Source organism: Erigeron canadensis, chromosome 6 (genome assembly GCF_010389155.1).
Source record: "Erigeron canadensis isolate Cc75 chromosome 6, C_canadensis_v1, whole genome shotgun sequence".
Lineage (NCBI taxonomy): Eukaryota > Viridiplantae > Streptophyta > Magnoliopsida > Asterales > Asteraceae > Erigeron > Erigeron canadensis.
In genome coordinates this window covers 26378806-26392748 of record NC_057766.1, presented here as the reverse complement: position 1 = coordinate 26392748, position 13943 = coordinate 26378806, and the positions used below count along the sequence as shown (strand labels likewise).

The following is a 13943-nucleotide window of genomic DNA, read 5'->3' as shown; positions in this document are numbered from 1 at the left end:
GATCAAATAGACTATGAGGAAACCACAAAGGTGATCAAAGCAAAACTTGGAGAACCAGCTGCTAATAGTCTTATAAATGAGGCTATTAGTACTTCATTGGAATGGGTTAGAATTGAAACCAAAACAACAATTCTATAACGGCTCAAGATATAGTTGATTAAGAAGTTGAATTTATCTTTGGGTTTGCTACAGGCAGTAACGACTATATCAACAATTTCTTACAATAATTTCTTACTGATGCTCCGGAGTACACTCCCAGGGAGTTGAAGGTAAGTATAGCAGCACAGTTGAAATAATGTATATATTTTTATTCCATGCTGCAGAAAGGAGTACACTGCACTTTATTTCCAAAGATTGGGGGATATATCTTTTGGGCAGAGACATATTTTTCACAAGACATATTCTGAGAGAGTCGACTAACAGAAGGAGTGACAACAGCAACATATCGACATCATCATCTAAATCATTGTCATGCAAAAAAGATTTACTCCTTTCAAGCATTATTGATTTGAAGGTGATAATGTCCAGCTATGTTTTTCATCATCTCTCCCAATGAACTTTGTCGTATAATACTCGTATCAGGTAACTTCTTCTTGACACAACTATTACGGACACCGCCGTTCAAAGGCAGCTACCGTTACCTCAACCCTCTAGTCCTATATCCTTGTTAAATAACTTGAAACATATTCTGTTGTTGTGTTGGACAATTCTAGGAAAAGCAAAGTTACTTCAAATCATTACTAATATTGTTTCGCATCATATTACCATGTATATCTTCAAAATTAAGAGATAATCCAGGATACATTGAGCTTAAGTAATTAAGTTTAAAAAAAAAACTGATCAATATTTTTAAAGGACGCAAGGGCCATTGCAGTTAATAACTTAAAATTATTATTATTTTTCAAAACTAATGGACTTTAAAAAGCTTCCCTACAAATAAAGATGTATAATTATATACTTGGAAGAAGCAAGTGTAATTCATGTGGAAGATAATAAAAGTAAGACTAAGATTGTAGTGATTGTTCCACTAGGAAATCTAATGTCATGTGAGAAAGGAATAAGTCAAGAGCATAATGAAAAAGAAATAATTCAAGAGAAGAATAAACTGATAGTTCCACTAGATATAATTCAAGAGCATAATGACAAAGAAATTCAAAACGGCTTTTAGTCATAGGTTTGGTAAAAACTAAAAACTAGTCATTTCTCACTGTTATAAAGTATAAAAACTTTATATAATTAACATAAGCGCGGACATGTAATTTAGATTGGATTATGCTATTACTGATATACTCGTACAATAGTTCACTGTTGGGGATTTTCCAACAAGAAACAAAAATGACCCAGTCCCAGCTTCCATAACCACAACGAACAGAATGCCATCCAAGACCTATCTGTCATTGAATGAACATAGTCAAATTTTCAGTTATCAATAGAACTTCGGATCATTTACACCCCTTTTTAATCAATGGTTTGTAGAATAAAGTGCTAAGACAAAATACAAGATCCTAAAAGAGCTACAATTACGACATCTAGTAGTTATTTGGACAACCCCTTGAATTTATTAGACACAACCAAACACAGGTTTGTACAAACAACTAAAAAACTCTGTTTTGTTAGCAATCAGAATCACTTTGCTAATAATGATATGATTTCGGACATCCAAGGAAGGAAAAAACAACTTAACCTTTCAAAGATCTGACGCAGCCACTGTGAATGTCTCTGAGAACAAGCCTTTGGATACAAAACATGAACAATAACAAAAATGCCTCAGACATCCAAGGAAGCATAAAACAGAACAATCTCTCAAGCCCGACGAAAGGCGGAAGATCTTAGTCAGCCACTGCGAATGTCTCTGAGAAACAAGCCTTGCATTTCTAAAACTCATTTACTGGTAAAAAGATTCAACAAATGTCATTGGACAATCATCTAGACTACTTTGAGGAAACAACAAAGGTGATCAAGGCAAAACTAGAAGAACCAGCTGCTAATAGTCTTTTAAACGAGGCTATCTACTTCATTGGAATGGGTAAAAGTGAAACAAAACAACAGGTAGTAACGACACATCAACAACTTTTTACAACCGTTTCTTCCTGATGCTCAAGAGTACACTCCCAAGAAGTTTTGTAGGCATTCTAAACTTGAAAATAGCAGAACCATTGATGACAGTAAGTACAGGTGAACGAACAGAAGCAGCGACAACAGCAATATATCGACATCATCATCAGAAGAATCATTGTCATGCAACAAAGATTTTCTCCATCAAGCATTATTGATTTGAAGTTGACAATATCCGGCTAAGCTTTTCGTGATCTCTCCCAATGAACAATTATTACTTAATTAATAATACATGTACAAAAATTCACACAAAAAAAAAAACAACTAGCTTCATCTTACACAACTATTACGGACACCCATTCGAAGCTGGCCACCACTACCCCAACCTTTTTGTCCCGTATCCTTGTTAAATAACTCGAAACAATTAATTACTGATTGTTATTTTTATTGTTTCACGTCATGTTACCATGTAATTCTTCAAAAGAGATAATCCGGGATACATTGAGCTTAATTAAGTTTAAAAAAAGTTGATCAGTATTTTTTAGGGAAGCAAGCGTCATTGCAACTAATAACTTAAGCTTCTTTTTTTTTTTTCAAAACAAATGGACTTTAAAAAGCTTCCCTGCAAATAAAGATATAATTATATACATGGAAGAAGCAGGTTCAATTCCTGTGGAAGATAATAAAAGTAAGACTAAGATTGTAGTGATTGTTCCACTAGAGAAAATCCAATATCATATGAGAAAGGACTAAGTCAAGAGCATGATGAAAAAGAGATATTAATTCAAGAGAAGAATGAACTGATTGTTCCACTAGAGGCAATCTAATACCAAATTTGACATTTTGACATAAACTTTGTAAAAGTAGTTATTCAGCAGAAAACAATTGTTAAATGAAGAAAAAACCACCCAAGTCTCTCAATTTGTTTCCTCTATGAGTTGAATGAGAGAACTTATTTATTAATTAAAAAACTGTAAATGAAATGCAATTAGTATGACTCTATATCTGCTCATTAATTGAGTTAATCAGTTTTTTTACAATATGTGGATTTAAACGTGGGACCTTTTACTTAAGTCCGGATACTATATCGAATACCGATGCATCATAGTACAGAAGTTTGAATTCCTAGTTTTACATATATACCTACTAGTTTCTAAAAAGAAAATGTTGAATAACTAACTTTACAGAGTTTATGTCAAAGATTACTATAATCCAAAAAATTCCAAAGCAAGACCAAGACTTGGAATGAAGTGGAATGAAATTTCGTTGCAGTGGGTCCATGATAGTCTTATTTTTCAACGTTGAGTCATTGCAATGGTATTTATTAGTATAACCTTATGAGTAATCTCAATTCCTAGAAACAAATGTGTCAAAAAGCAGAAAAAGTTTTTCATGGCATATCTTTCCTTTTTCTTGCATGTAACGGCATTGATGCTGTTATGGTCTCCAACACTTACACTGGCCACAAACGATACCGATCATCTGGCACTTCTTGCCATCAAGTCGAGCATCATTCATGACCCCCAACATGTTCTTGACTCATGGAACACCTCCTTCCATTTCTGTCAATGGCAAGGTGTTACATGTGGTCGTCGACATCCTAGAGTCACCATGTTAGACCTTGGTTCACAAGGCTTTGCTGGTTCTGTGTCCCCTCAGATCGGAAACTTAAGTTTTCTCAGAGTGATAAGGCTACAGAATAACACCTTCAAAGGTGTGATCCCACCTCAATTAGGAAATTTGTTTAGGTTGCAGGAACTATATCTCGGCAGAAATTCTTTTGAAGGAGAAGTTCCACCCAGTTTATCAAACTGTACTAGGCTAAATGTCCTTCGGTTTGGTAAGAACAATTTAGTTGGGAAGCTTCCACAACAGCTTACTGAACTGGTGAACCTGGTGATGTTAGTCATTGAAAATAATGGTTTTACAGGAGGGATACCATCTTTCTTTGGGAACTTCACTTCTCTTGAAAGCTTATATGCCACCAACAATTATCTAGGCGGAAGCATTCCACACACTTTAGGTCAATTGCACAACTTGCAACTAATTACTTTTGGTTCTAACCTTCTATATGGTATGATCCCTCCATCCTTATGCAATTTAACATATTTAAAAACTGTTAGCATGGAAAATAATGAAATCAGTGGAAGTTTACCAAAAGATATAGGCTTGGAGCTACCCAATCTTGAGAAATTTAATATATGGGGTAACAAATTTACCGGAAGCATACCCTTCTCATTTTCTAATTGTTCATACTTGTTAGACCTTGTGTTGAATATAAATAACTTTACTGGGAAGGTTAACATAGATTTCAGACGTATGCCAAATCTTCGGCTTGTTGCGTTAAACAAAAACAATTTAGGGAATTTGGAACCTGATAGTATGAACTTCATTGATTCCATGGTAGGTTGTAGCAAACTAAAAGAGTTGTATCTTGACTTCAACCAATTTACTGGAGTTCTTCCTAGTTCTATAGGTAATCTCTCGTCTCAACTAACAATTCTATCATTTGAAAATAACTTCATTTATGGAACATTGCCTCCTGGTATCGGGAATCTTGTGAAGTTAGAGAAATTGACTTTAGACTCTAATCAGATAACAGGGATGCTTCCAAGTGAACTTGGTAATCTACAAAACCTTAAATACATATTCATGAATGATAACTTCTTCACCGGGAACTTTCCAAAATTTATAGGAAACCTATCATTGCTAGAGTTGAGTGTTGCGGAAAACAGATTAAAAGGACATATACCTCCGAATCTTGGCAATTGCACGGGTTTGTTGGGGCTCGACCTTTCCATAAACAATCTTACGGGACCTATACCCGTTGAACTTTTCCAACTATCATCTTTGTCGATCATTCTAGATCTTTCTCATAACTATTTAGTTGGACCCCTTCCCCAAGAAATAGAAAAACTCAAAAGTTTGACGACACTTGATCTGTCACACAATGATCTGGTTGGAGCAATACCAAATGCCATCGCAAGTTGCACAAGCCTTGAGTACCTAAATTTGGGTGCCAATTCCTTTGAGGGTCTGATACCTCCTTCAATGAGTGTTTTAAGAGGTATCAGCGACCTTAATCTTTCCACTAACAACTTCTCCGGACAAATTCCAAAATTCTTAAAGCAACTAAACTTGTCTTCGTTGGATTTGTCGTTCAACAATCTTGATGGTGAGTTACCCTCGGAAGGTATTTTCAAGAATGCGAGTTTGATCTCGATTCAGGGGAACAATGGGCTGTGTGGAGGCCTTCCTGAATTTCACCTACCTAAATGTGCCATAGTATCAAGGTCAAAGACAGGTTCTAGAACATCGCGTGTTATTCCAATTGTCATTCCAATTTTCTCGCTTATAGTTATAGCAATGGTGTTGTTCTATCTGTTTTGTTGGAAAAGAATAAAGGCACAAGCACAACCATCAGAAGAAGCTCCGTACATACAACCGTTTTCAAGAGTTTCTTATGGAAGCATACTCCGAGCTACCAATAAATTTTCTCAACAAAACTTGATCGGAACAGGGGCTTTTAGTGTTGTGTATAAAGGTATTCTTGAACCAGTTGATGAAATGTTAGCTATCAAGGTTCTAAAACTTGGAAACCACGGAGCTTTGAAGAGTTTCATGATGGAGTGCGAGGCTTTGAAAAACATAAGGCATCGTAATCTTGTAAAAGTCATTACTTCTTGTTCATCAGTTGATTTTCAGGGTAATGATTTCAAAGCTATTATTTACGAGTTCATGCCAAATGGGAATCTTGAAAGGTGGCTACATCCAAATTCCGAACAATATTCTAATATCGAAGAAGCTCCCCATCCACAACGATTGATCCTTCGCCAAAGAGTAACGATTGCAAGAGATGTAGCTCATGCCATGCACTACCTCCACCAAGAGTGTGAGGTACCCATAATTCATTGTGATCTGAAGCCAAGCAATATCTTACTTGACAATGACATGGTTGCTCATATTGGTGATTTCGGGCTCGCAAAGTTCCTGCCTTTAAAACTACACGAAAGCAGTACAGCTGGATTAAGAGGGACTATTGGGTATGCAGCTCCAGGTAATCAGTTTAAACATAAATTTTAAAAAATATCTTGTACAATATCTAACTAAATGCGTGTGGTTTTAGAGTATGGCCTTGGCGGTGAGATGACAAAAGAAGGGGATATTTATAGCTTCGGGATATTGTTATTAGAGATGATAATAGGAAAGAGACCCACAGACCAGCTTTTCCAAGATGGTTTGAACCTCCACGGCTATGTGACAATGGCTTTGCCTGATCGTCTAATGGAGATAATTGAACCTACCCTATTGTCTATCATTGAAGGAGCAAATGTCAACCATGACGATGAAGCTAGAAGGTGCGAGAGGTTGGAAGAAAGCTTGATTTTATTAGCAAGAATTGGGTTGGCATGCTCCATGGAATCTCCCAAAGAGAGGATGAACTCAAGCAAAATCATCCAGGAGTTGTATCATATCAATGGTCTCCTCTGAAGTTCTTTAGAATATGATTGTAAGATTGAACATAGGGGGATGGCGCTCCTAGGTAGCTCGTAGATCTCATAGCTATATACTTGAGTAATCTTGAGGTCGAGAATTTGGGCCTCTCTCAACCCATTATCGTTTTTGTGTTTTTCTTTTAAAGTGACTTTCATATAATACTTAAATAACACAGCCAATATTGGTACTTTCTATCTTTTATATATTCAAATCCAAATCATAACTTATCTAAGAGGTGACTGTGATTACGTTTTCTAGTGATTACTGATTATTACGTTTGTAAAACGCAAATAATCTAAAAAAGAGTTTGTATGAAAAAGTAATTATTTGATTTGAAAATGCAGTTTTGAATAAGCATGTACGTACATGCTTTCAAACGTAATTTCTCATAATATATTTTGAAAACACAAAATCTATTTTGTAATCGCAATAACAAACATGCCCTAAGTATTATCAACATGGAACCCACCAAAGTATCGACAATGTCACCGATTTCCATTTTCTTTACGACTCTCGAGAATCTATGATACTTACTTTTTCCTGTACGAGTAGTGAAGAACTAAATTTGTTTTGTTGCTTCTCAGTTGTTAGTAACGACTCATACAGAGCAGCTTACCTTGCCCCATTAGCGTGCATATAACGGAGCAACCAGCCCCCTTCAACATCTCTGATAATGTATTCTACGCTGTTGAACGCTGTTGAAAGCTAGATTCATAAGAATTGTAGCTGATGATTATATGAGAGCTAACCAATTTATAATTCTTTAACAATATATATAAAGAGTGATGAAGTTTTCAGTAGCCACCTGTCACCCTAAAAAATGGCTAGGTGCTAAAATTGGCAGGGGGTCGAATCTTCGCTCCCCAACCAAGGTTTCTGAGGTGTTACAGCGTTGCATGGTCGCTAGACTAAGGGGTATCCGAGCATTTACCTTTTTTTAAAGTTTATAAATCGTGTTTTCAGTAACACAAATGAATAGCGATTCTAATACAACAAAGATACAGTTCATTGCAACATATAATGCATATAAAAATGAAAGATTATATTCCCATAAACTTAAAATAATCATAAGTCATAGCATTGGTATTTAAAACATGTCACTAGGTGATAATATCGAACCCAATTAACCCAAAATTTGTATATGATAGTTCATTCTATGCTCTAACTATTTACATAGTTAGGGATGTACACGGTTTGGTCTAAACCGGCTAACCGTTTAAACCGAAGTAATTGGACGGATTGGTCGATTTAAAATCAAAAACTTAAACCGTTAGTTTACCTTTTTAATAAACCACTCTTATGGTTTGGTTCGTGGTTTTAGACTTTTATCAAACCAGTTTAACCAAACCATTTAATTATATCAATGGTATGTTTATTATTATTATTAGTATTTTATATATATATATTATATATATATTAATATTCAATATTATAAATTATAAATCACAAATTATTAGTTGGTATAAAGTTGAGCATATTCAAATTCTAGATTTAAAATTTTCAAAGATGTGATTCCTAAATCACCAACCTAATTAATATTATAAGATTTATATTTATTAAAATACTTTGTGTTTCATTTTAAGTATAAGTGAAACTTTTGCAATTTAGTAATACTAAAAGGTTTTATATATGAATGTCAAAAGTATGATAACCGTTTGCCGGACCAAACCAAATCGGTTAATTGATTTTCGTCGGTTTGGTTTGACATAACAATTTAGACGGATTGGTTTAAAAAAATGTTAAACTGTTTACATTGGTTTGGTTGAGATTTTTAGCAAAAACCGACCAAACCAGACCACGCATATCCCTATACATAGTGACCTAAATTCATGAATGCGAAAAACGAATGGTTGATTGGATTCCTACATGTTTAGTTTCAACCTTTTAATCACAGAAGTAATGAATGATTCCGAGATATTTAACAATTAACATCATAAAAATATAAGACATACTTTATTTCATCATTTAATCACAGAATGACTAAAATTCTTCATTTACAATAGATCAAAAACCAAAAATTACCTTGAATTATAGAAATCAGCTTTATTAATTGCTTGGCTGTTGTTCCTGAGTTTCTTTTTTGCTTCCAGACCACAACACGCGAGTAGGGAGGGATTAATAGATTATTATGTAATGAATCAAATATTTTTTCAATGTATTCATGACATCTAACTCTCTTAATTTTTTATTATCATCTCATCTATAGTTATTTAACAATTTAGTAAAAGAGTTACAATGAACTAAGATTCCATTAATAATTAGACAAACATTTCATTAATAATTAAATAAATACATATGTCTAAAAATTACATGTTCATCTATATTTTGCCGATATAATTTGTGGTTTCGGTACACTTTTCTTCAACCTAATGGACCAGTTTTTCCAAAAGTTTTAGTGTTTTCGTAATAATATCCTCCATTAATTGTGTGTGTTTTGTTATTGTGTATGTTTAGATGGGCACACTAAATTATTTATTAAATGAGTTTTATGCCTTTAAATATTTTACTCTCTTTTAGGGTGGAGGAGTGCCTCACTACCCCTTCCCGTTTTTATTCTTCCTTCCCGCCTGCTCCCTAATTGCAAAGAGTACTTACTCGCCTCTCCCAGCCCTTTTCAAAAAAATTTTAATTATTAAATTAAAAACTAGAGACAAAATTAATAAATTTAAACAATACATAAATTTTCAACAAATAATATATATTTACAAAGTTAAACACTTTAAAACCATATTAAAATATCAAAAATAACAATAATATATATATATATATATGAGAAAAAAGAGTATATGGCTGTTAGATACTCAAGCCTGGGTATAAAACCCCGGTCTCACATACTAATATTTTAATATATATATATATATATATATATATATAAATGTTTGGGCCCCATGCTTTTCATGGATTAAAAAAACAAGATGTGAGGGGTTCTACACCCAAGTAGCCACATATTCCCTACCCTCTATATATATATAATTATTAAAACAGTAGGAATTCTAGCTTTCTAAAGCCATCTACAAACCTTAAGCTATGTTAATATATTGACACGTAGGATTTTATTATATGTGGCATGTTTATATTTTTTAACAATATTTATCTTATATTTATATATTTAAAGAAAGAAAAAATATTTCAAATCCAATAAATATCATTGGTGTGTTCACTAATACAAATTTTTTTTAATGAACCACTCAACCATAAATCAAAAATATGATAAAAAATAATACCTCTGATCAATATTCAAATTGATTGCCAGTAAGCCACGTTTAAGAATCTACGGTGAGCCATGAAAAAGCTAGTATATATATATATATATATTAAAAAGTTAAAACGAGAACTAATAAAATGTTGAGAACTACAAGAACCAATATTTACAAGGATAGTATTGTAACTTTATAAGCACGCATTAATTAATTAATTAATTATCAATTCACCAACAATAACTCATTCAGTTACAAGCTCTACGAGTAACTAACAATTTAGAAAAATAAATTCCCATGAATGTCTCAATCATTTATTTTCATTCACAACATGTTAAGATCCGTTTTTTGCAATCTTACATTTTTTTCTTTCTTTTGTAAAATAGTTCTAATCTTGCATTTTTAACATGATAACGTTAAGAATTAATGGATTAATTAAATAACTAATCAATAATAATAATAATATCTTTTAAAATTTTTTTTTAAAGTTTCAATAAAAGTTGTTTTTATAATAATAATAATAATAATAATAATAATAATAATAATAATAATAATAATAATAATAATAATATTTTAAGGATCTGTCATTCGGTTTATTCTAGTCTTCGGAAACATCTTCCTATATTGTTAACTTTTTTCAGTTTTATTTATATTCAATATTTTTGTATTCTTTGACCGATTTTTCTTTTTTATCATAAGGAACTCGTCACATTTGCGAATTAGATGTTCAAGGTCGCACCCTTGAAATTTTAGTAACGACGTTACACGTGAACATGATGAAATCACTACAATTTATATGTACACAAATTGATCGTTACACATTCAAGATTTTTTAAACATCCATCTATGAACTTTGTTTAAAGAAAATATCCACACTTGTGGAAATATGGACATTCACATGTATATACCGAACCACATATTTGTACCACACAAACACAGATGATACTTTCGACAAACATATATGTACAAAATCCCACATGTGTACATATCCTATTATCACATATGAAATATATGAACACAGGTGCACACAAACAAAAACACATGTATATAGCTGAAGTCAGATATAAACAGTTCATGTACACGTATGAATACTTGATATATTATAATAGGACTTTTTATATTAGTGTAAATCATATTATTCAATTATTTTTTTAAATAATAGAGGTATATGTCTCAGTAATATTTTCATAATGGTTGGACTAAAATATTTGTATTTGATCGAATAGAAGTTGACTAATTCAAATAGGAAAGTTAGTTGACAATTTTTCTGTAAACACCAATCCCATTAGTTTCATACGTTTCGGTTTGTATCTTATATTCCAATTATGCCCTTATCAATTTTTATTCACTTATTTTATTCATAATAAATACATAAATATCATCATCCCTTGATCTATCCCGTCCAATGAAGATGATTAGTTCTCACAGTTTTTGACAATTTATTAATTCTCGTAATATCTTCACTCATATATATATATATATTATATATATTATATATATATAACTAACATTTAGCCATTTTAGTAGATAATATGAAAGTCTAAGGGTTAATGTGTAAAATTGAAACCCTTTTCTATGACCCTGTTTCTTTGCGGCCGTTACTGTCTTCTCCACACACACCAGCAACATACACACACAATGGCAACAACAAAAAGAAAATATTTATAAAAAAAAAAAAAGAAACAGGAACGCACATGGGAAAAAAAAAGGAAAAAAAAAACTCAGGGGCAAAAAAAATAAGGTTACTTTTTAGAGTAAACGACACAGATCGTCCTTGTGGTTTACCCAAATAGTCATGTTTCATCCTTACTAATTGAAAACCTCATTAGTAGTCCTTTATAAGAGGATAAGGTTCACGTTTAGTCCTTTGATTTGTTGACCGTCATCTTCCCTTCGTTAAACCCCCCACGTGACATCCACGTGAAGGGTATTCCAGTCTTTTCCATCACTAAAGGACCATCAATAATATTTTTTTTCTTGTTATTGTCTTTCTCTTACTAGTTACTACCTGCAAACCTAAGATACATATACATATATCATCAATACATTAATATACAAATAAAAATCAAATAGACTACAACCAAACAATTTAGAAGCAATATACATAAAAATACATATGCACATATATACATCCAGGTTTGTAATAAAAAAAATATGAAAATTTCTTTCCTTTGTGAGCTTCCATAACGGATTCATCACCCATTTGCTTTATTCTTATACATACGTACAAACAAACACTAAAGAGATTTGATGGATTTATAATTTATTATCGATTTGCTTTATTCTTGTACACAATCAAACAAATTAGAGCACAAAAGCATATATCTAAAATTCAGATCCGAGTAAATCCCACCGGGGAACAATAACTAAAATATCTCACCGGAAAACTCGTCGAAGAACGACACTCGAAGTCGTACCGCCGCCAAGGAGCTCACCGGAGAACAAAAAGCTTAACAAAACTATCCGCATTATTCACCGGGAAAACTAGATTAAGCAGACAAGAAAGTAGCGGCATGACGGTGGTAAAACAAGTAACAAAAAAATCCCGAAATCACTTTGTTATTCCTCTCTTAATAGCCGTCAAAAAAGTTACAAAAAAAACTTGCCTTTCTTTCTTTGTTTCCATTAGTAACAGAGGCATTGGTAGCGGTGTATATATATGTCTCCGGTCAGTAACGGTATTTTTGATTGGGTATGGTGTGTGTATGTGTGTGTATGTCGTGTGTGTGTGTCTGATCGGTTTGAGTGTGTATGTACATATATGTATGTTTGTATATATTTTGATTGGATATGGTATAAAGATATAGAGATAGATCGCTGGAGTTGATATACAAATTTATGTGAAGAATGGATAGATTTGATATATAATTGAAGATTAGATATATTAGGTTTTAATTTTACTTTTAATTTAGGTTTAGGGTGTGAAGAAAATGAGAAGACCTAGGATGTAGAAGATGGATCTTGAGATCTGCAGCATCATCTACTTTTATTTCACTTGTGTGAAAGGGGAGGAAAAGAAAGGATAATTGAATAAAAATAATCATTGATGGTCCTTTAGTTAAGAAAAAGACTGAAATGCCCTACGCGTGAGAGACACGTGAGATGTTAACGGAACTGAGATGACGGTCAATAAGTCAAAGGACTAAACATGAACCTTATCCTCCTATAAAGGACTGTCAATGAGGTTTTCAATTAGTAAGGATGAAATGTGACTATTTGGGTAAACCACAGAGACGATTTGTGTCGTTTACTCTACTTTTTATTAAAATTTTGAGTGCTAACGGTCAAAAAGGTGGAGATATACCCGGGGACGAGCCTCTCCATTTTGCTCACAGCCCATCTGGTGCTGATACCATGGGGCGGTGTTCTTTTAGGTACTGGTACCGATTTGGTGCCTTAGGCACTCCGTCAACCCTTACAGTTTTACTACAGCTTTACAAAATACCCCTTTCACTCATATATGCTGACTTTATTTTGATACAACTATATAGGTGGTATTGGTTGGTTAACAATATTTTTTAATAACACACAGTAATATTTTTTAATAACACACAGTAATATTTTTTCCTTATATAAAACTATAAAGAAAAAAAATTTTCTCTTGATAAAAAAAATCCCAAAACTAAAGTTTTCAAAAACTTGCCAAGTGGCAGCTATCCGCCTATTTCCTTTATTTTTACAAATTTCCTATCAAACATAAAAACATAAAATACACTCTGTTTCTAACCTTTTGAAAACTTAAACCTACTATTTTCTTTCTTTTATTCACATCAAATAATCCAAATTCAAATACAGTAAAATCTTTATAAATTAATAATATCGGAACCGGGATATTTTATCAATTTAACAAGATTTTATTATATCATTAAATTAATATTTATTAATTTAAAGAGGTATTATGATGTAAGTTATAGAGAAGACATTGTGAGCCTAAGAACTTATACGAGTATGCATTATCAACGCAAAATGATTGTGAATCACTTGCTTATTTACCGTGATGTAAATAATGAAAGGTATGAGATAAAAAGTACTACAGAATATATGGCGAAATTATTCAAAATCTGGTTGATGACAAAATTGATGATGTCCAATAGCTTTAAAAAGAAGCATTGTAAAGGACAACAACTCTTCTCAACTTTTTGTTGCAAAACAAAAAAAGATGCCACAACTCTTGAGTACAATAAGAATATTTAA

At 32.7% G+C, this 13943-nt stretch overlaps 1 protein-coding gene across 1 annotated transcript; it reads left to right on the top strand.

The window, feature by feature from the left end:
• The first annotated feature begins 4179 nt into the window (after positions 1-4179).
• LOC122604571 (probable LRR receptor-like serine/threonine-protein kinase At3g47570) lies at positions 4180-6719 on the top strand. The gene is made up of 2 exons (XM_043777454.1): positions 4180-6112; positions 6182-6719. Exons 1-2 carry the CDS (start codon positions 4180-4182, stop codon positions 6544-6546), a joined length of 2298 nt encoding a protein of 765 aa, XP_043633389.1. The 3' UTR covers positions 6547-6719.
• Positions 6720-13943: the final 7224 nt, after the last annotated feature.

What these genes read in the sequence shown, in the direction of transcription:
- LOC122604571 (XM_043777454.1), top strand. Translation starts at nt 4,180, where the DNA reads ATGGAAAATAATGAAATCAGTGGAAGTTTACCAAAAGATATAGGCTTG. An exon ending in TATTGGGTATGCAGCTCCAG is followed by an intron (nt 6,113 to 6,181) that starts GTAATCAGTTTA and finishes GTGTGGTTTTAG; the next exon opens with AGTATGGCCTTGGCGGTGAG.